General features: G+C 44.5%; 1 protein-coding gene across 3 annotated transcripts in view; it reads left to right on the forward strand.

The window, feature by feature from the left end:
• fkbp16 (FKBP prolyl isomerase 16) overlaps nucleotides 1-22,899 on the forward strand; it is a 295,397-nt gene that overhangs the window by 47,941 nt on the left and 224,557 nt on the right. For all 3 annotated transcript variants that reach the window (XM_072468704.1, XM_072468702.1, XM_072468703.1), the window contains exon 3: nucleotides 16,347-16,435. In XM_072468704.1, the coding sequence (XP_072324805.1) occupies nucleotides 16,347-16,435 (89 nt within the window). The remainder of the gene's footprint in view (nucleotides 1-16,346; nucleotides 16,436-22,899) is intronic.

Here is a 22,899-nt window from a genome sequence, read left to right on the forward strand (position 1 = left end):
CCACTGAGAGAGCGCCTGAAGGCACAGCTCAAGGATCTTCAGCAAAAAGGCATCATATCCAAGGTCACCGAACCGACTGACTGGGTCAGCTCGATGGTGTGCGTAAAGAAGCCTTCGGGGGACCTGCGCATCTGCATTGATCCCAAGGATCTCAATAAGAGTATCATGCGGGAACACTACCCCATCCCGAAGCGGGACGAACTCACGAGTGAGATGGCATACGCGCGCTTCTTCACCAAATTGGATGCATCACAGGGATTTTGGCAAATCCAGCTGGAAGAGTCCAGCTGAAGACTCTGCACCTTCAACACGCTTTTTGGCAGATACTGCTACAATCGCATGCCATTTGGCATCATCTCGGCATCGGAGATATTCCATCGCATCATGGAGCAAATGATGGAAGGCATTGAAGGGGTTCGTGTGTACGTGGACGACATCATCATATGGTCCACGACCCCTGAAGAACATGTGTCTCGTCTCCAGAAGGTATTCCGTCATGTACATGCCTTCGGCCTAAAGTTAAACAGGTCCAAATGTTGTTTTGGCACATCGAGGCTCAAGTTCCTAGGCGACCAGATCTCGCAGCATGGTGTGCGCCCGGACACAGGCAAAATCAAGGCTATCAAGGCGATGCACGTCCCTGAGGACAGAAAGGCGGTGCTGTGCTTCTTGGGTATGGTCAATTTTCTGGGCAAGTTCATTCCAAACATGGCCACACACACCACAGCCCTACGCAACCCGGTGAAAACGTCAACTGCCTTTGAGTGGAAGGCGGCTCACCAGACAGAGTGGCTGGAGCTTAAAGCCAAGCTCACCACTGCACCAATCCTGGCATCCTGGCATTTGTCACCCGGACCGGGAGACAAAGATATCCACAAATGCAAGACAGGATGACATCGGTGAGGTGTTGCTTCAACGAGATGACACATCATCCTGGGCACCAGTAGCCTACGCATCAAGGGCGACGATGCCCACTGGAACCAGATATGGACAGATTGAGAAGGAGTGCTTGGGTCTTCTCACCGGCATCCTCAAATTTCATGATTATGTCTACGGCCTGCCGACATTCACTGTCGAGACGGATCATAGGCCTCTGGTACCCATCATCCACAAGGACCTGAACGACATAACGCCTCGGTCGCAGAGAATCCTGCTTAAACTTAGGAGGTATGACTTCAACTTGGTGTACACACCTGGCAAGGAGCCCATCATTGCTGATGCATTGTCCCGCTCCGTCACCTCGCCCAGTGAGCCGCTGGAGATCATCCAGCACATCGAATCGCAGGTGCAGTTGTGAGCTAGCACTCTCCCGGCTGATGAGACAGCCAAGGACCCCATCTTGCAGCGCATAATCCACAACCTCGCCAATGGCTGGCAGAAAGGGCAGTGCCCACAATTTTACAATGTGAAGGACGAATTGAATTCAAATTTCACCATCTGCAGTGGTGGGATTTGAACCTGGGTCCCCAGAGCATTACTGGTTTACTAGTCCAGTGACAATACCGTTACGCCACCACCTCCCCACGCAGGTTCCTGAGTCAAACCATTGCCTTGGTGAGGTACTCTCTGCTCTCTGTGAGGACAATGCAAAAAAAAACCACACAGCTTTGCTGCATGATGTAAGGTTGTAGGTCGCTACATCCTGACCTGCAAAGTGCGATTGGCCCCTGGGGGTGGTTGGGGGGGGGGGGGGGGGGGTGCGTGCAGTAGCAAGATGATGTTTCTCTATTATGCATTCATGAAAATTGAGACAAATGGAGCTCGTTGAATACTGCTCCCTCTTGAGACATCCAGCGCAAACCATTGAATAAAATTACTTTTGTCTCCGGGCTGCCTTATTGACATGAGTGCAACCATTGTGAACAGATATTTCATCTGCATGAAAGTTGCAATGCCCACTGACTTGATGACACCAATGATTGATAAGACTAACATATTGAGTTGATTAAGGACATGTGCTAATGGTGAGCTTTATTGAAAAGGGCATCTGTCACATACCTTCTGCATTTGTGTGTCACCGATTATGAGATTTCACAAGGGTCCCCAGTGGAATTCTGGAAGAATCCGCTGGGAAAAAAGTTCAGTGCGGCAGTAACCTTCAAAATATCTGGCATGGGATGCCCTCCAAGTCCTTGTGGCATGTGTTCCTCACAGCGAAAGTGGCATTTGTGAGCTACCGCACCCCTAGACAATCAATGCGACCTGTGGTGTTGCCTTTCACTCATCTCTATGAACGAACTGCATCTTCCAAATGCCTTTGTGGATGATGCCCCTCCTCGGCAGTATTTGGGACTTCCTGGGGCCCTGCTGAATCTTGTTACTCAGGGCAAGAGTTTTCCCGGGGTTGTGCAATCGGCAAGATGTCCTTCTTCTCCCCATTCTAATCACAGCTAACAACAGTTCAGTGTTGTCTGTGACCTACATTTTCCACTCCTCCTTGCATCTGTGAATAGATACAATTGAATAATCAGTTGTAGTTTCCCTTGAGTGGTCTCCGTCCATCCCCAAATCATAAATCATCAAGACATTGACTTGCCCTCAATCCAGACATGGCATCCATAGGCTACCTCTTTCAGGCTAATAATACCCTGGAGATTGACAGGTGACTGAGCATCCCCCTCAGATGTGACTACACATTCACAAGGGTCTTTATTAAGTTCAATAGCCTCATGTGCTCTAACCCTCAGCCAGACTACTGTCAGTTCAACTCCAACAACCTAAACAGAAACTATACATAACTTATATGACTTAATTGAGGCATACAAGGTGATCAGAGGATTGGATAGGATGGACAGTGAGAGCCTCTTTCCTCGGATGGTGATGTCTAGCACGAGGGGACATAGCTTTAAATTGAGGGGAGATAGATATAAGACAGATGTCAGAGATAGGTTCTTTACTCAGAGAGTAGTAAGGGCGTGGAATGCCCTGCCTCCAAGAGTAGTGGACTCGCCAACACTAAGGGTATTCAAATGGTCATTGGATAGACATATGGACGATAAGGGAATAGTGTAGATGGGCTTTAGAGTGGTTTCACAGGTCGGCGCAACATCGAGGGCCGAAGGGCCTGTACTGCGCTGTTATGTGCTATGTTCTACTGTTTTGACAGTAAGCATGGTACCTTGTAAACCATGACCCGTACACTGGGAACACTGAGTCTTGTAGAGTCCATTTTGTTTCTGTCCAATGGCCGTGACCATTGCTTGTTTGTACCCAGCCTTGGCATAGTTTGAACTCTGGGCACCTGTCGCAGTTACGGTGCTGAAGGAAGGCGAAAGCAGCATCTACAAACCTCCAGGTCATGGATGAAGTGAAGCTTGCCAAGTGAGCACACCACTTATATATAAGCGTAAAACAGAGTGTTCTAATTATCTACAGACGGAGCACTTAATTTGGAGAGGAACATGATTCCAGGGAGTTGGTCCTTTAAAGAGCATCCATGAGATGCAAATGAATGCAATTGTGGTTCCCGAAACTCGTTCCGCCTTGAATGTTAGGAGAACAAAATCTCAAACTATTTTTCTGCTGGTAACAAACTGATTTTGTCAATCACGCCCAATTAGGTTTCCTCGCCCACCATGATTCCTTCTACTTTGGGGGTAGAACATTCCACTCCATGGCTGATATTAACCTCAGTTCCACATCACCACTGGATCACTGGACCCTTGAATCCCTTAGCACCCATTAATCTATTGATCTCAGGCTGGAATACACTCAATGACTGAAAATCCACTACTCCTTGGGGTAGGAAATTCCAGAGATTCACAACCGTTTGAATGATGACATTTCTTCTCATCCGAGTATTAAATGGCTGTCCCCTTGTCCAGAGACCATGCTCCCTAGTTCTAGATACTCCAGACAAGCGGGAACGGAGTCTCTCAGTGTTTACCCCATCAAGCACTCTTAGTAGCTCATTTCTTTAATGAGATGAAATCTTACTTTTCAAAACTCCAGGAAGTAAAGGCCTATTGAACTCAATCTCTCTTCATAGGACAACCCATGCAAGCCGGGATCCAATCCAGTGAACATTCATTGCACCCCATCTGAAGTATCTCCTTCCTTAGGTACATAGACTAAAACTATCTAGTTCGAAAGTGTAGTCTCACCAATTGTAACAAGGATTCCTTGCTCCTTTATCCCAACCTCTTGTAATAAAGTCTAAAATACCATTTGCCTTCCCAATTACTTGCATGCTAACATCCTGTGTTTCCATTACAAGGAACCACAAACTCCCCTGCACACCAGTATTTCATAGAATCCCTTCATGCAGAAGCAAGCCATTTGGCCCATCAATCTGCATCCACCCTCGGAAAGAGCAACCGACCTAGACCCACACCCCCACCCTATCCCCATAACCCCATCTAACCTATACATCTTTGGATAGTAAGGGGAAATTTAGCATGGCCAATCCACCTAAACTGCACATCTTTAGACTGTGGGAGGAAACCGGGGCACTCAGAGAATAGCCATAATAGCCATGCAGACACAAGGAGGATGTGCAAACTCAAAAAGGCGGCCACCCAAGGCCGGAATTGAACCCGGGACCCTGGTGTTCACACACAAACACATGCACACACACTAGCGCACACACAAACAAACACATACACACACTCACACTCACACTGGCACATGCACGCATACACATACAATTGCACACACTCACACTGACGCACACACACACACTCGTACACTCACACTTACAAACTCACACACACATATACCTGGCTGATTTGGCCGCTCTCCTAGAGATGATAGTGTGTGCGTAATAATAATTTTAAAAAATGATCTTAATTGTCACAAGTAGGCTTACATTAACACTGCAATTAGGTTACTGCGAAAAACCCCTAGTTGCCACATTCCTGAACCTGTTCAGGTACACAGAGGGAGAATACCGAATGTCCAAATTACCTATCAGCACGTCTTTCAGGACTTATGGGAGGAAACCCACGCAGACACAGGGAGAACGTGCACACTCCACACAGACAGTGACCCAAGCCGGGAATCGAACCTGGGACCCTGGAGCTGTGAATCAACAGTGCTACCCGCTGTGCTACAGTGCTTGTCTTCCTTCACAAACTCTCTTTCTGAAGCAGAGGTATCACTGGGTGACCACTGCCAGCTAACATGATTCGAATCTTGCAAGGTGTTTTGGGGAGAGAGGGAGGAACGGGGACCCTCACTCAGGTTTTCTTTTGTCAGCACCTCAGCTGCTTATCCCCTAACAGCAGAGAAAACAGAAGCTTTAAAACACACAAAGAGTGTGCCCCTCACATGGCCATCGTCTAGTGATTCAAACATGGTCGTTACTTGTGTTATCCCCCTTGTGTCTTAATCAGTTCAACACTGGGAATCCCCTCTCTCAGCCAGGACTCCATTGTTCAGGTGATTAATTTTAAAGTGTATTCCCATTGTAACTTGGTGAGTTCATGTCTAGGAACCCCCTGTTGAATGTCCCAAGTGATTGCCTTGATGCCTTGCCAATGGCAACAGGATATGTGGCTCACTGATATCCTCCTGAGGTCATTGTCCTTGATGAGTTTTTGCAGATGTGCAATGTCCATTTCAGTGGATTGGAATGTGGAGGGTACAGTGATGCGAATCCGGTAGCCATCTTTGGCTATAAGCTCAAGTCATGCTCATCCTTTGTTTTAAAATTCTCTGTTTTTAAAAGTTCAATTTGAGATTTCAGCCAGTGGATTTAAAAAAGCAATGTTATTTGGAATTAGGTGTGTATTTGTGACATCTCCAACCCATGCAGAACGAAATACAACTACAGGAGTCTTTCATTGTACGATTGTTGAAGTACACCTCAAACACATACCTTATCAATCTTACACTGTTATAGCTATGCTCTGTTTAAGCTTGAACTTTTCAGCAGCCTCTCTGGATGAGCCACAATTATAATCAAATCTACTTTGCGGGTTGGGGTATGGCTTGAAGATTGCTTTGGATTCCACAAAAGACACCAAGAAGAGAGGGAGTCAATTGTGAAATTTGTGACTGTATTAAAAAGACTTGCAGAATACTGTGAGTTTGGTGATGTGCTGAATGATGCAATTAGGGACAGACTGGTCTGTGGTCTGCAAAGTGAGGCAATGCAGAAATGGTTGCTATCCGAGAGCAAAAAGGACATGGAAATAGCTGTTTTGATGCAGTTGGCAATGAAAAAAGCTCAGCAACTGAGTTTGAATATTCGGATACACAAAATGTCATGTGAATCAACACCTAAGAGTTTCAAAACTTGTTCATGTCGTCGATGCACAAAGCCAGGACATTCAGTTACGGGGAATGCTGGTGCAAGGATATAAGATGCAGGAACTGAGGAAAACAAGATCATAGAGTGTGTCTGCTGGCAGAAAAAGCAAGCTACAAGCTAAAATGATAAGAAGCAAGAGCAACCCAAAACAGCATGTAAACAGAACAAAAGAAGTGTTCAAGCTGTGCAAAGGGGTCGAGAGGAACAAGGCATTTCAGTCTGAGGAAGAATTATCACTGAATGGGCGAGTCATTGCTGGGGCTACAAATAGATACTGGATCACTCCACAGCTGGATGAACAGTCAATGAGATGGAACTCTACACTGGGGCAACAGTCTCACTGATACCAGAGACAGATTATGAGTAAAGTGCATTCCAATCACTGAAGAGTGTGATTTCACTGTACTTACCTCTCTTTGATGTGGTCAATGTTTACAAAACATTGGGGTTTCCCCACTTAGGCCACTGAACCACAAAGGAAAATGAATGAATTAAACCTTCAGATGGTTTGTAGAAGCTGTCAATTACTGCCCCTCTCTAGCAGAGAGATCCCCTATTATAGGGGTGCCTGTGGGGATCCCCCTATTACAGGGGTCCATGGGTGAGTCTCCCTATCACAGGGTCAACCCCATAGTTGGTGGTGGGGGGGCACCCAGGCAATTTGGGGGTAGGGGGACTGCTCTGAGATGTGGGGGAGAGAGAGGGTTCAAGGCCAAGTTGCAGTGGGAGGTGGGGGTGGGGGGGGGGACCGTGGGGCCTCGCTATTGGGCCTCCAGTTCAAGGCAGCAGCCCGATAGTGGGATCCCCAGGAAATCCCTTATATTCCACGCCATGCATAGAATTGCATTGAACGCTGAATGGCTTACTGGTTTGTGCTCCATGGGGGATTTTAAACCGGTTGTAATTCTGCTCCAGCGGGAGAAGTCTCCCAAACAGAGAATCTGTATCGCCTGCCACAATTAGTGTCTTGACGAATGCTAATCTTATTTTCTGGCTTTTTGGATAAATTAGGGTAATTTTCCCTTTCTACCGAGTTCTGGCACTTGGCTACATTGGAACGTGGGCTTAGAACCCTCTTGCCATGGATGCTGTCTTGATTACAGTGCCCCTAGTTAGTTTGTTGGCATAGCAACAGTTCTCTCACAGGTGACCAGGCGTTTCTCACTGAAAGCACACCAAGCGAGTCCCTACCGATTTACCATCTTGGTTCTTTTCAAAGTTGGATATTGAACATTTCCTCGCTCTAGATCTTGATTCAGCTTCATCTACTTCCTTCTTATAGTTCCCTATAAGAATTACTGGATCCCAGTTTACTATGAGCTAGGAGTCTGTGTGCTACCTCGTAATCATCTGCTACGGTGGCTGTCTTTAGAGGCTCTTTGCTCTTCTAGATGGGTATTTATGAAAAGGGGAAGGGAGATTTTGAACTCCTCAAGAAGAATTACATCTCAGTAATTCCGCACTCAAGATAGCATTTTTGGTCATCTCATAGTTGGATGAACTCTCGTTGGACAATAAATCTTGTGGGCTTTTCCTCTTAATCTGCTTTGCAGTAGCAGGGCCCAGACCTCTGTTGGCCACTTCAACCACTTTGCAAACTTTTCAACTGAAATGAAACAAAAAAATGCTTCCACTTGCCCCCCCCAATTCTATCAATTGGGTGTGCTCAGCTGGAGGCAGTTCCCTCGCTACTGAGGCCTTCATTGGGTACAGTGGGTCTTCCCTTTTGCAGTTTGAGCTGCCTGTCATGATATTCATATAAACATATCATGATGCAATCACACACACTGATGGACAGATCAACAGACCAATCAACACACACGCAACATCACAGCCAATCACCAGTGAGAGCACACGCACTATAAAACAGGGAACACCACAGTTCCCGCTCATTCCAGCAGGAGATAGCTCAGAGCACAGAGCTCACAGCGTGCCACTCAGACATACACCATGTGCTGAGTGCCTCTCTAAGATAGTGTTAGGGCTGGGTCCACAGGTTAGCGGGTAAAGTACGAACCACAGCCATGAGTTAACAGATGTTGTTATCAAGAGTAATAAAACAGAGTTGTACCATCTACAACTGTGTTGGTTCATTTGTATAGCGGAACACCCAACACGACACTGCCTTAACGCTCTTTCCTGCCTCTCCTCCTGGAAAGCCTTTTCGTGCTCCATTTCCTGGAATGTTCCTTCCCCCTGCTGATCCTGTCTCTCCCTTTCTTCTTTTTTTCTTGTCTCTCTCGTTCACTTTCCTGGAATTCCAGCTCTAGTGTCCACTGTGCCAGCTGCGTCTCCGCCAATTCTAGCCTGTCTGTTTCAGATTCCTGCCTTTTTCCGGTTCTTCAACTTCAATTTCAAAATGATGGCAACGAGTTTTAGAATTTTGGATTTCCTAGCTTTTGGATGGATATTTATCGCTAAATGCTCCTTAACTCGTCAATGGCTTTTAAACTGTCTTAAGCTACTCCACTCTGTTCCAGGAAGGTATTAGCATTGAATGTGGACATTTTCTGTACTGAAGTATAGAAAATCTGCATTGAAGTTTTAAAAATTAGTTTGAGGGATCGATTTGCTTTCCCACTTTCAATTTCTCCCTTGTCTGTGGAAACAACCACAGATGTGGGGCAGCCAAATATTTGTTACGATCAGTCAAGGATCCCCTAATTTAACTGCAACATTGTTTCTCTTGAAAATGATATACTTGCCAATTCAATACGTTTTTAACTGTTTATGTGCTGTGATCATAAAAGAACCAATCATAGAATTTACAGTGCAGAAGGAGGCCATTCGGCCCATCGAGTCTGCACCGGCTCTTAGAAAGAGCACCCAACCCAAGCACACATCTCCACCCTATCCCAGTAACCTCATCCAACACTAAGGGCAATTTTGGACGCTAAAGGCAATTTATCATGGCCAATCCACCTAACCTGCACATCTTTGGACAGTGAGAGAAAACCGGAGCACCCGGAGGAAACCCACGCACAGGATGTGCAGACTCCGCACAGACAGTGACACAAGCAGGGAATCGAACCTGGGACCCTGGAGCTGTGAAGTAATTGTGTTAACCACTATGCTACCATGTCTTCATGAGTTTAACAAAGGAAAAAGTTGATTGTATGATACTTAACCCAGTTTAAGTAAAAGTCCAAATATCATAGTCCAAATATCATAGGCACGCACGCACACATGCACAGACACATACATCACAGAATGGAAAAGAATGGATTACTCAAATTAAAATCCAGAGAGATAAAAGGGGTAGACAGTCTGTAGTTTAGTGACTCGGCTTGAATTTGGTGATGTTGCAAAGTTCCATCAGTGGTTTTGCCAATTTAGAGATGTAGCCGGCTGATTTGGCTGCTCTCTTGGAGACAGTAGTGCATAGTTGATTTCTTTCAAGAAGTCTCCGTCTGCAGCAAGAGCAGTCCTGTTTGGTCATGATCAGCAAACAGCGTTCAAAAGTTTATAAGTTGAGTTGGCGATCAAGGGCAGAAGAAAAGACCCCACTTGGATCTTCTCTGGCCAGTGTCTCAACTGTTTACCTTCCCACTGCAGAGAAAACAGGAGTTTAAAACACATGTGAAGGATTTGCATTCACATGACCATCACCCAGTGATTCAAGTATGGTCGATACTGGTGTATTTCCCTTGCAACTTAATGAACTCATGTTTGGGTACCCACTCTCTCAGCCTGGGTTCCATTGTTAAAGTAATTGGGCTTAAATCGAATTCCTATTGTAGCTTGATGAGTTCATGCCTGGGAACCCTACGTGATTGCCTTGGTAATGGACACAGTACTTCACTCATATTATCCTGAGGTCATTGGCCTTGATTGCAATGCAAATGTGGAGTCACCATTCTCAGTGGAATGGGAAATGAAGTGTACAGTGAAGCAAATTAGGTAACCATCTTTGGCAGCAAGTGCAAGTCGCGCTTAGCATCTGTTTTAAAAAACCTCTGTTTTCAAAGGTTCAATTCAGCTTTCCAGCCAGTGGATCAAGTCACAAAGAGACCCAATAATTTCGCTGTGATAGAGATGCTCCCCATCTTGGCAAAAATCCAGGAAATGATCGCAAATTCTAAGTCCGTCCTCCGAACACGGCATTTCCTATTTTTGCAGGAATGGGACTGGAGTTGGGCCGGGGTTCACACATGCACAGTTTACAGAGGCATCTGTCCATTTTAAATCATTAGCTGCCTCCACTGAAGTGGGGGATTGATAGGCCAAAAGTTTGAAACCCGGAGTATGTGGATTAGACCAGTAAAAGAGTAGAGCTGAACTTGGTGGGTTCGTTTGGATAGCTGAGGGACCCCTTAGAAAATGTAAGGAACCTGTTGGGATTATTAAGTGTAAATATGATTGTGCATAAAAAGTGCATTAACTCATTGGAACTGTCAGAGCTGTCAAAGAGCTGTCACAGGATATGAGGTCAGTTGTCATGGAGAGGGCAATGGATGGTTGGTGGGAGGCATAAGTTGGCATTAAGTTGGCATAGGGTTAATAAGGTGCCATGGGGATGTGGGGGCATAAAGGATATGAGGGCCATTAGATTGGGGGGGGGGGGGAGAGCATGAGGTGGCATAGAGTGACATGGATGGGCCTTGGGGAGTGGGGGTTGGTATTTGAGGGGGGGGGGAGGACTGAAGGGCTATTTTATGTTTTAATCTTTGAAAAAATAACTTTTAAAAAGTGCCCGAGCACAGGGCAGGCTTTTCGCCAATCACGCCTCTGCACCCGGCAGCCTCCGTATTCATTCCAGGGATGGCAGGCCTGACTTCCAATCCAGCCTGCCTCCCTGCACTCCCCCCTAACTATCCCCTCCCCAAGGAAAATAAGAATTACAAGTAGCCATTTTTAAACGTTGAGTTTGCAGAGCCGGGAGGTCACCCGTCTCCGTGCATCTGAACCGGGAACAAAAATCTGGGTCTTAATCTGTTTTAAAAAGCCTCTGTTTTTAAAAGTTCAATTCAGGTCTCCAGCTTCTGGATTAAAAAATCTTCATTTGGCATAAGGCATGTTTTCGTGACAGTAGAAATTGGGAAGTTGCAATGGACAATGTTGGACAGATCAAATCTGAATGTATTGCAGGGTTGAGTGAGTGCATAATAGTAGTGTGTGTGCAAGCTAAAGAAACCGATTAATATTGAAAATCACTTATTGTCACAAGTAGGCTTCAAATGAAGTTACTGAGAAAGGCCCCTAGGTGCCACATTCTGGCGCCTGTTCGGGGGTAATATTTTGGATGTAAATGGGATTGGTGATGGTTGGATTAAAATTTTGAAGCTTTACCCAGGTTAACAGGACTCTGGGGTTGTGCATTGTTGGACTTAAATTGACCGAGCAACTGATGCATAGAATCAATGGCTATGGTGCAGTTTTCTGCGGGAGCTGACCAAGTTGGATTCATCTTTGCCAATGCTAAGCAGCACAAAGTTCTTATACCTACAGGACTTGGTGTGGGACAAGCATTTGGGCAACCCAGTGTTGGCTCTGGGGTCAAGAGGTTGGATGACATGTTCACTTGTTCTGTGTTTGATTATGGAGTCTGATTATGGACTCTTGCTCCATGTGGCAGGCTGGGGACAGTTCCAGTCCCCATGGTCAGCAAGTGTGCAGGAAGTGTCTCCAGTGACAGCTCCTGGAAGCTCGAGTTTCAGAGCTGGAGCGGAGGCTGGAGACACTGTGGGGAATTCGCGAGTCGGGGAGCATCGTGGACAGCACGTACAGAAAGGTAGTCACACCGCAGGCTCAGGCTCCGCAGGCAGGAAGGGAATGGGTGACCACCAGACAGAGCAAGAGAGCGAGGCAGGTAGTGCAGGAATCTCCTGTGGCCATTCCCCTGCAGAACAGATACACCGCTTTGGATACTGTTGAGGGAAATGGCCTCTCAGGGGAAAACAGCAACAGCCAAACTTGTGGCACCATAGTTGGTTCTTCTGCATAGGGGAGGGGTGATAAGTGTGACAGTGCAATAGTCATAGGGGATTCAATTGTAAGGGGAATAGACAGGCATTTCTGTGGCCGCAAACGAGACTCCAAGATGGTATGTTGCCTCCCTGGTGCTAGGGTCAAGGATGTCTCGGAGCAGGTACAGGACATTCTGGAGGGGGAGGGGGAGCAGCCAGTGGCCGTGGTACACATCGGTACAAATGACATAGGTAAAAAAAGGGATGAGGTCCTAAAAGCAGAATACACAGAGCTAGGAAGGAAGTTAAGAAATCGGACCTCGAAGGTAGTGATCTCAGGATTACTACCAGTGCCACGTGCTAGTCAGTGTAGAAATGACAGGATATATAGGATGAATACGTGGCTGAAGGGATGGTGTCAGGGGGAGGGTTTCAGATTCCTGGGGCATTGGGACCGGTTCTGGGGGAGGTGGGACCTGTACAAACTGGACGGGTTACACCTGGGCAGGACTGGAACTGATGTCCTAAGGGGGCTATTTGCTAGAGCGGTTGGGGAGTGTTCAAACTAATGTGGCAGGGGGATGGGAAACGATGCAGGAAGTCAGAAGGTAGTAAAACAAGGGAGAAACAAAAGGCAGTAAGGGGGAAAGTGTAAGGCAGAGAAGCCATAGTCAAAAATCAAAAAGGGCGACAGTACAAGGTACAGTGACTGAGGGGACCTCAGTGAATAGGCCCAGTAATACTAAAAGGAATAAAACGGGAAGTAAAAACATGAATGGAAAGCGACACGGCAGGTTGTTACATGAAGATATGGGTTCAAAGACAAGGAAAATGAGGAGAAACATGAAGAGGAAAAATAACTTAGGAGAGGTTACTGATCAAGGTGTTAATATTCAAAACAGAAGTATAAAAGCCAACATAAGTGTACTTTACCTGAATGCTCGTAGTATTCGGAATAAGGTAAATGAGTTGATGGCGCAAATCATTGTAAATGACTATGATTTAGTGGCCATTACTGAAACATGGTTAAAGGATGGTCACGACTGGGAGTTAAATATCCAAGGGTATCAAACTATTGGGAAGGACAGAGTGGATGGTAAAGGAGGTGATGTAGCTCTGTTATTGAAGGATGACATCCGGGCAATAGTAAGGGATGACATCGGTGCTATGGAGGATAAGGTTGAATCCATTTGGGTGGAAATCAGGAATAGTAAGGCGAAAAAGTCACTGATAGGATTAGTCTATAGGCCACCTAGTAGTAACATTATGGTGGGGCATGCAATAAACAAAGAAATAACTGATGCATGTAGAAATGGTACAGCAGTTATCATGGGGGATTTTAATCTACTTGTCGATTGGTTTAACCAGGTCGGTCAAGGCAGCCTTGAGGAGGAGCTTATAGAATGTACCCGCGATAGTTTCCTATACATTATGTAATGGAACCTACGAGGGAACAAGCAGTCCTAGATCTGGTCCTGTGTAATGAGATAGGATTGATTAATGATCTCATAGTTAGGGATCCTCTTGGAAGGAGCGATCATAATATGGTGGAATTTAAAATACAGATGGAGGGTGAGAAGGTAAAATCAAACACTAGTGTTTTGTGCTTAAACAAAGGAGATTACAATGGGATGAGAGAAGAACTAGCTAAGGTAGACTGGGAGCAAATACTTTATGGTGAAACAGTTGAGGAACAGTGGAGAACCTTCCAAGCGATTTTTCACAGTGCTCAGCAAAGGTTTATAGCAACAAAAAGGAAGGACGGTTGAAAGAGGGAAAATCGACCGTGGATATCTAAGGAAATAAGGGAGAGTATCACATTGAAGGAAAAAGCATACAAAGTGGCAAAGATTAGTGAGAGACTAGAGGACTGGGAAATCTTTAGGGGCAACAGAAAGCTACTAAAAAAGCTATAAAGAAGAGTAAGATAGATTATGAGAGTAAACTTGCTCAGAATATAAAAACAGACAGTAAAAGTTTCTACAAATATATGAAACAAAAAAGAGTGGCTAAGGTAAATATTGGTCCTTTAGAGGATGAGAAGGGAGATTTAATAATGGGAGATGAGGAAATGGCTGAGGAACTGAACAGGTTTTTTGGGTTGGTCTTCACAGTGGAAGACACAAATAACATGCCAGTGACTGATGAAAATGAGGCTATGACAGCTGAGGACCTTGAGGTGATTGTTATCACTAAGGATGTAGTGATGGGCAAGCTAATGGGGCTAAAGGTAGACAAGTCTCCTGGCCCTGATGGAATGCATCCCAGAGTGCTAAAAGAGATGGCTAGGGAAATTGCAAATGCACTAGGGATAATTTACCAAAATTCACTAGACTCTGGGGTGGTCCCGACGGATTGGAAATTAGCAAACGTGGCATCACTGTTTAAAAAAGGAGGTAGGCAGAAAGCGGGTAATTATAGCCCAGTTAGCTTAACTTCGGTAGTAGGGAAGATGCTGGAATCTATCATCAAGGAAGAAATAGCGAGGCATCTAGATGGAAATTGTCCCATTGGGCAGACGCAGCATGGGTTCATAAAGGGCAGGTCATGCCTAACTAATTTAGTGGAATTTTTTGAGGGCATTACCAGTGCGGTAGATAACGGGGAGCCAATGGATGTGGTATATCTGGATTTCCAGAAAGCTTTTGACAAGGTGCCACACAAAGATTGCTGCATAAGATAAAGATGCATGGCATTAAGGGTAAAATAGTAGCATGGATAGAGGATTGGTTAATTAATAGAAAGCAAAGAGTGGGGATTAATGGCTGTTTCTCTGGTTGGCAATCAGTAGCTAGTGGTGTCCCTCAGGGTTCAATGTTGGGCCCACAATTGTTCACAATTTACATAGATGATTTGGAGTTGGGGACCAAGTGCAATGTGTCCAAGTTTGCAGATGACACTAAGATGAGTGGTAAAGCAAAAAGTGCAGAGGATACCGGAAGTCTGCAGAGGGATTTGGATAGGTTAAGTGAATGGGCTAGGGTCTGGTAGATGGAATACAATGTTGACAAATGTGAGGTTATCCATTTTGGTAGGAATAATAGCAAAAGGGATTATTATTTGAATGATAAAATATTAAAACGTGCCGCTGTGCAGGGAGACCTGGGTGTGCTAGTGCATGAGTCGCAAAAAGATGCTTTGCAGGTGCAACAGGTGATTAAGAAGGCAAATGGAATTTTTTCCTTCATTGCTAGAGGGATGGAGTTTAAGACTAGGGAGGTTATGCTGCAATTGTATAAGGTGTTAGTGAGGCCACACCTGGAGTATTGTGTTCAGTTTTGGTCTCCTTACCTGAGAAAGGACGTACTGGCGCTGGAGGGTGTGCAGAAGAGATTCACTAGGTTAATCCCAGAGCTGAAGGGGTTGGATTACGAGGAGAGGTTGAGTAGACTGGGACTGTGCTTGTTGGAATTTAGATGGATGCGGGGGGGGATCTTATAGAAACGTATAAAATTATGAAGGGAATAGATAGGATAAATGCGGGCAGGTTGTTTCCACTGGTGGGTGAAAGCAGAACTAGGGGGCATAGCCTCAAAATAAGGGGAAGTAGATTTAGGACTGAGCTTAGGAGGAACTTCTTCACCCAAAGGGTTGTGAATCTATGGATTTCCTTGCCCAGTGAAGCAGTTGAGGCTCTTTCATTAAATGTTTTTAAGATAAAGATAGATAGTTTTTTGAAGAATAAAGGGATTAAGAGTTATGATGTTCGGGCTGGAAAGTGGAGCTGAGTCCAAAAAAGATCAGCCATGATCTCATTGAATGGTGGAGCAGGCTCGCGGGGCCAGCTGGCCTACTCCTGCTCCTAGTTCTTATGTTCTTATGATTATTGCTGATACACACTGTGCTTGACCATCTAAGCCTGACTGGGGAGTCAAAAGTAAACAAGCTGTGGAAGTTGCTGGAAGCCAGAGTGGTATGCATGGAACAGACATTTTAAACCTGTTAAAACACATATAACGTAATGTTAACTCTGTGTATATAAAATATACAATATCGGAGAATCTTTACTTTTCAACACTTCTTAACTACATTAAGTCTCCATTCATCATTTTAACAACATCCTGACGTTCAGAAACAATTAAACTGCCGTCCAAGAATTGATAATAGCACAAGATAGATTGTATAATTTAGAATATTTGGAACTTGTTCGACTAACTAATGTCTTAATATTTATTCACTATCTGTAGGCTCTTGAATTCTGTGCATTTTCAATGCAATTGGATGAAATTGCTCTTGTAGTCTCCGATGGACAGTATGCCTACAGCCACACTGGGAGGTAAGGTCACATCTTTAGATGACTGTGTGTCGAGAGGAGATAAAAGTTGAACTTTGAAGATATTTTGTGTCAACAGAGGATAATAGGGAAGACAGTAGAATAATTGGGCAAAGGTGAAAATGGTCACCAACTATTGATTGTCACACTGACCTAAACCATATTTCAGATTTGACAGTAAGCTTTTTATTTGTACCAAGGGCTTCATTAAGTCTTGACGTGTAAGAGGCTTTAAGAAAAATGGCAGGGGGGAAATCCTCAGTGAGGTGGCCAGATGTAACTTATAATGTTATTTAATTTGACCACTGACTGAGTAAATGGCTGACTGCAAGTGAATGTAGCAAAACACAGCCTTTTCTAATGAAACCTTTGTTTATACAGTTTCCAAATATTTAAAATATTAATGTTTGAACAGTCTTTCGCCAACAGGAAGTTGCTCATTTATTTTCTGGCCAATCAGCATTTTGTTTTTTGTTGATCCTTTAAGACGTTGTATTATTGGATGTCTTGCAAGAGAGCTTTTCATTATTCATTGTGTAGTGTAGAAATGGATTAGATTTTGTTATGTTCTGGTGCTTGGCCGGTTGGAATAAGTACACTAAGAAACGCCTAGTTCTTGACTAGTTTAAAGTTTTATTGTTGAACAATTACATGGGTTAGATAACCATAAGATAATTATCAAAAACTACTAACTATTATAAATAATCTAAGAGCTACTACAAATCCACTATAAAGACCATCTACCAACTCCCTGAGGTAACAGTATCACGTCGTTGTTCTCTACTGCCTCATGGCTCATTAAGTATAATTATCTGGCGCATGCACAGCAAGAGCATGATCTAGATCGTGCCGGGCGCTGCAGGTTAGGTGACCGTTTTGCATCTGGCGTGAAGCCCGATTTGGGCCTCTCCCGCGATGCTCCCAGTGCGCCTGGGTCAAGACTGGGCACAAAGTGGTGGAAAAACCCATGCCCCAGATATTGATGTTGATTGACAGATAAATATTGGTCTGGACACCAAGGGTAACTCACCTGTTCTTCTTTGAAATAATGCCACAGAATATTTTGCATCCTCCTGAGAGGGAAGATCGGGCTTCATTTTAATGTCTCGTCCAAAAGGCAGTGCACCCGGCAGTGTAGCACTTTGTCGTACTGGAGACGCAGCCTTGATGTTTAGCCGTAGACTGGGTCTTGAAGCCACAAACCTTTGACTTAGAGGCAATAGTGTACCAGTTTAATTATGGCAGACACACAATGTGCCAGAATATCCTTTACCGATTATATGTTTTTTCTACATGTGCTTTTATTAGCTGATCACCCCTCATCCCTGTGCTGACAGATGTTCATCGGCACCCAGATTTTAGAATTATCATTCTTATTTTTAGATCCCTCTGTGGCTTCACCCCTTCCCTATCGGTGTAGTTTTCTCCAACCCCACAACCCGACAGGATTTCAGCAATCCTCCAATTCTGGCCTCTTCAATATCCCAAGTTTTCATTGAATTAGAAAAAGGCAGCTCTACCTCCAGCTGCCGAAGTCCTGTGGCCATCTAAAATGGCCACCTGCAAAGGACCATGGGAATTGTGGTCAACTTGGACACAGACAAGTACACAGCCTCTGTGTATTGTGCAAGGAAGCTAGACCTGACCGAAACTTGCACCCATTAAACGTCAATCACCATTTCCCCCAGGACAATAGAATTCGAATCAAGGAACCACAACAGTAGCAGACTAACTAGCGCCACTTCCCCTTATTTGGAAAGGCCTACGTGCCTGGGACAATGACAGCTGGGACCACCCAGCCACTGAGGTATCCGCCCCTTAATTGGCCAGGATCAATGAGGGTGATCGAAACTCTATCGATCCATTGGATCTGGAGTTAGGACCACCCACAAGGGCACGAAAGAGAAGAAGGATAAGAAGCCCTGCGCACTAGGGATCAGCCTCTTTTGGACCGGCCTGTGTACGACCAATTGCAGCATATCAACCAGCCAAGTTCAAGGACCCGCGATCGCTACCTGAAGGACAAGCCCAGCCGAGACGAACCTGACGGCTTCCAACCGACCCACGTGGACACAGATAAAGGCCTTATCTCCCGCATAGAGCCGGTCACCCCGAAGTTAAGTAAAGGTCATCTTAGTTATTAGGTCTAGTTTAGTGCGTAGCCGCATGAATCATTGCATAGAGAAATAAGTCTTGTGTTTGTTAATAAACTGTCTTTTGAACTAATATACTGGTTGTGTGGTCATTCGGTCAATATAAGAAACAGCTTGTGGTTCACATAGAAATAAAGAAGTCAACAGCCCCAAACTTCTCCATCTCTCTCTGTCTCTCCCTCCCTCTCGCTCTATCTGTCTCTCTTACTTGACGAGGCTCCTTAAAACCCAACCCTTTGGCAAAGCTTGGGTCACTGTCAATGTTTGTTTGATAATGCCATAAGAATGTGCCATGGGATGTTTTCCTACATTAACAACACTGTAAAAATGAAAGTTGTTGTTGTCATTGGCACAGATCTGAACTCTGTCGTAAATTATATATGACTATAAGAAATTGTTATATTTTATATTTGTTGCAGTAATGTTATAAAGAAAAATCTTAAGATGCATACAGCCAGTATGTCTGCTAAAGCTGTAATTAAGGGGTTGTAAAAGTGAGATAATCCTTAGTTTTACAGGAGAGTGTTCTGCTGATTGATTTGAGAAGCCTATATTTGTTTACAGATAGGTGGCTAATGGAATATTGTTTTCATTTGGAGGTCCCTGGGGTACAGATAATTTATGAGTGCTATTGGGCGAGATTCTCCGTCGCCCGATGCTAGAATTGTGAAACGCGATTGGGCAGACAATCGGTTTTGACGCAGAAATCATGGCGGGGTTCATGCCAAATTGCAATTCTCCTGTGCCGCGAGAGCGGCGTCAATGCGTTCCACACTGCACGTCCAGTAAACTCCATTGATATATCATTAGTGGGCCTGACCAAGTATTCTCTGGGGCCTCCACAATCCTCAACCTCCATTGACGGGAATTCACAATGGCTAGGTTCACTTGTGCTTTCAAAATCACGCAACAGGTGCCATGGATGATGAGGGAGCGAGAGAGAGGGCATACGGAAAGTGTCCAACATTGCTATAGTGTGCTAACATTTGCTCCACTGGCCTGGGGGCTTCTGCCAGGGCCAGGGGGAGTAGAGGGGGTGTTGGCCTGGAGGTGGGCTGTGGAATCGGGAGGACGGGCATGGAACAGCCATCCTGTTGACTGTCCACTATTAACTTAGCACCATGGGTCATATGGGTGCCAGGCCACCCCCCCCCCCCCCCCCTAGGCACCCTCTGGCCCTAACCGACCCATCAACAGGATGGGCATGCTCCAGCACACCCAGTGCCATCTTGTTGGCTGGGATAAGTGTGTGTGGGGAGTGGCGTGCTAATATGCGGCTGCAGCTTGTCAACCTCTCACATGCCAATCCCAACCCCGGCGAATCCGACACCGAGTGTGGGGAGTGGCTTGCTAATATATGACTACAGCTTGTCAGCCTCTCAATGTATTTGGCCCCGGTTAAACATACCATGGGACCTCTTATGGGAAGCGACAGAAGAATATCGTATGCCTATTGGTACAGCTGATGTAATTAAGGGGAGGAGTCAGGTCTGTCTTTTTGCAAATTGCCATGGGATTTTAGTCTGACAAGAAGCGTCCTGAAAGGTTTTCTGCAAAGTCTCCGCACAGATAAAAGCATGTAAAACCTGATTGGCTGTTAACTTTATTTCTAAGTGGTATTTGAACTAGATTGGTTTGCTTAATTGGAATATTTTGTGGCAAATTTAGGAAGCAAGTTAGAGTTATTTCTTTATTTTAAGAACTGTAACTGTAAAGGTATTCTTTGTTGTTAAGGTGATTAATTCTATATTTAAATTAAAATTTGTTTCAACATAAAATATACCTTTTGGTCAGTGTTATCACTCGTGCGGTGTAGTCGCCTCTCCTCACAGTTTTACAAATTGCAAATAGTTGGGTTCTCATCCGGGATCCTAACATACCCTTGAATACTTAATTCCAGCGAGCAATTTAGGTTTCTATATTTCGCTCTGGCATGTAGGTGAAATTCAGCCGGTGACAGGGTTAACATTTCCACTCAACAAGTCTGATCCTTTGGAACCTCTCAATCCCATGGTATGGTATTTCTAAATGTTTGTTATCTTATGTAATTAGAATTCTGATACAATTTTGTTAAAACTCTCACTTACATCCATTTTGTTTAACCAAATGCCACACAGTTTTAACATAAATGATGAAAGTGGCCACATTAAGAATAATTTACAGTAAATTAATGGTGCCCTGGGAACATTCCTTTCAAAGTTAAATGTGAATGTTGTACTGGTGAACGTGTTGGCCTTGGATCCAGACCAGCATCGAAGAACAAAGAAGTGAGTCTTTCATCAGGACAGACAACAGAAAAGGAACAAGTAATAATTCTTTCATTTTACTACTTCTCGTAAATGCTAGCTCAATACCTTTGTGATTACACAGTCTCATCTCAGCTCCTAATCTCCAAATGTAATTGCTAAAGTGTGACTTAGCGGCAGAGCAGAGCAGTTTCAATAATAGAAAATGTTTCGCACAGTTGAGTCATCACAGACCTGGGTGACGGGATTCTAAGTGTGGCTAATGCTGTGGAATCAGGTCATGGTGGCTACACTCAATCAATGTTGTGACACTTTCATATCTCAAAATTAGATTCCCAGTCAGCCCGTAGTAATATATTTTCTTTGAAATGTTATCTACTTATGTAACCAGCACGTTCTAATACATTTGCCTAAAAGCCATTTTACCTTCCATCCACTCATGATTATTTTCTATCCATTCAACTGTAACTTTCCGAACACAAGTGTGTTTGTCTTAACATCCTGGTTGGCTATGCTAAGTGTACATTTAGAAAAGGAGAGAATATGCCTTAGTGTTGCAGGGCCTGGCTGGTGGCAGTGAGTTGAGAGATAAACCTTACCAGATGTATTGCTGCGTATGGGAAAGCCAAATTTATACAGTGTGGTCAGCCTGCCAGTATGCCCACTGTGGGTCTATAGAATCCCTACAGTGCAGCAGAAGGTCATTCAGCCTATTGTGTCTGCGTTGACTTTCCAAAAGAGCACCCTTCCTAAGCCCACTCCCCTGCCCTAACCCCGTAACCTCACCTAACCTGCACATCTTTGGACACTGAGGGACAATTTACCTATGGCCAATCCACCTATCCTGCACATCTTTGGACTGTGGGAGGAAACTGGAGCACCCGGAGGAAACCCATGCAGGCACGGGAGAACGTACAGACTCCACAAAGAGAGTCATCCAAAGTCAATATTGAACCCGGGTCCCTGGCGCTGTGAGACAGCAGTGCCACCATGTTAGCTTGGGATCCTTCATTCTGCTGCTGGCAGCCCTTATTGGAAGCTCCACCTGATGCTGCAATAACTGATGATAACTCGAGTTACCATCTGGAAGGACAAACGCAGCAGATACATGGGAAGACCGCCACCTGGAAATTACTGTCAAAGTCACTCACCATTCTGACTTGGAAATACATTGCCGTTTGTAGTGATTTATGGCGCTTGTCCCTTGAAGGTAACACAGTGAAGCAAAAAGGGTTTGACTGAAATTAAGACAAATAGAAATGAAGGTTCCATTTGTGTTATGTATATGTCCCATAAGAACATGAGGGATTTATTTCGGAAAAAAGGCAGAAATTAAAGACTTTAAAAGAAACTAAGAACTATTGAGCATAAAGAGGAATCAGCAAAAAGCATTAAAGCTCCAGAGAAGACATTAAAACAACAAGATAAAAAGTCTGACTGCAAACTTTAAAAATAGTGAAAATATACAAAATGAAGTTAAGAAGAAAGCTAAATTAATGCAACAATGCAGAATATGCTGAACCCCATGAAAAAGCAACTAGGAAATAAGAACAAGTCCAGTGAATAATTGAATCGAGAGAATAAGAGCTTGAAGACGGAAATCTTGACAATTAGAAGTTAACTGATGTGGTATAAGCATTGAGATTGACAGCAGTATCAGCAATTCAGACAGAAAAAGAAACTGGGATTAGGTGCCAGAATAAGATTGTTCAAACATGCACAAGAACCAATATGATAAAATGGTCCATATAAAGATGCTGAATTGAAATGCTGGAAAGGGAAGAAACTTAATCACATGATCGAATTACCAGAAACAGAGTACCATGACCATTCCTTCATATGTGACCGACCAAGATTGTGAAAGAGCTGTCAAGACATAAGATTTTGTTGTATTGTGATGATGTAGAAATTAGAAGATAGGAGCAGGAGGAGGCCATTCGGCCCTTCGAGCCTGCTCTGCCATTCATCACGATCATTGCTGATCGTTCAACTCAATGGCTTAATCCTGCTTTCTCCCATAACCCTTGTCCTATTCGCCTCAAGTGCCATATCTAGCCGCCTCAACTAC

This window comes from Scyliorhinus torazame, chromosome 12, assembly GCF_047496885.1.
Source record: "Scyliorhinus torazame isolate Kashiwa2021f chromosome 12, sScyTor2.1, whole genome shotgun sequence".
Lineage (NCBI taxonomy): Eukaryota > Metazoa > Chordata > Chondrichthyes > Carcharhiniformes > Scyliorhinidae > Scyliorhinus > Scyliorhinus torazame.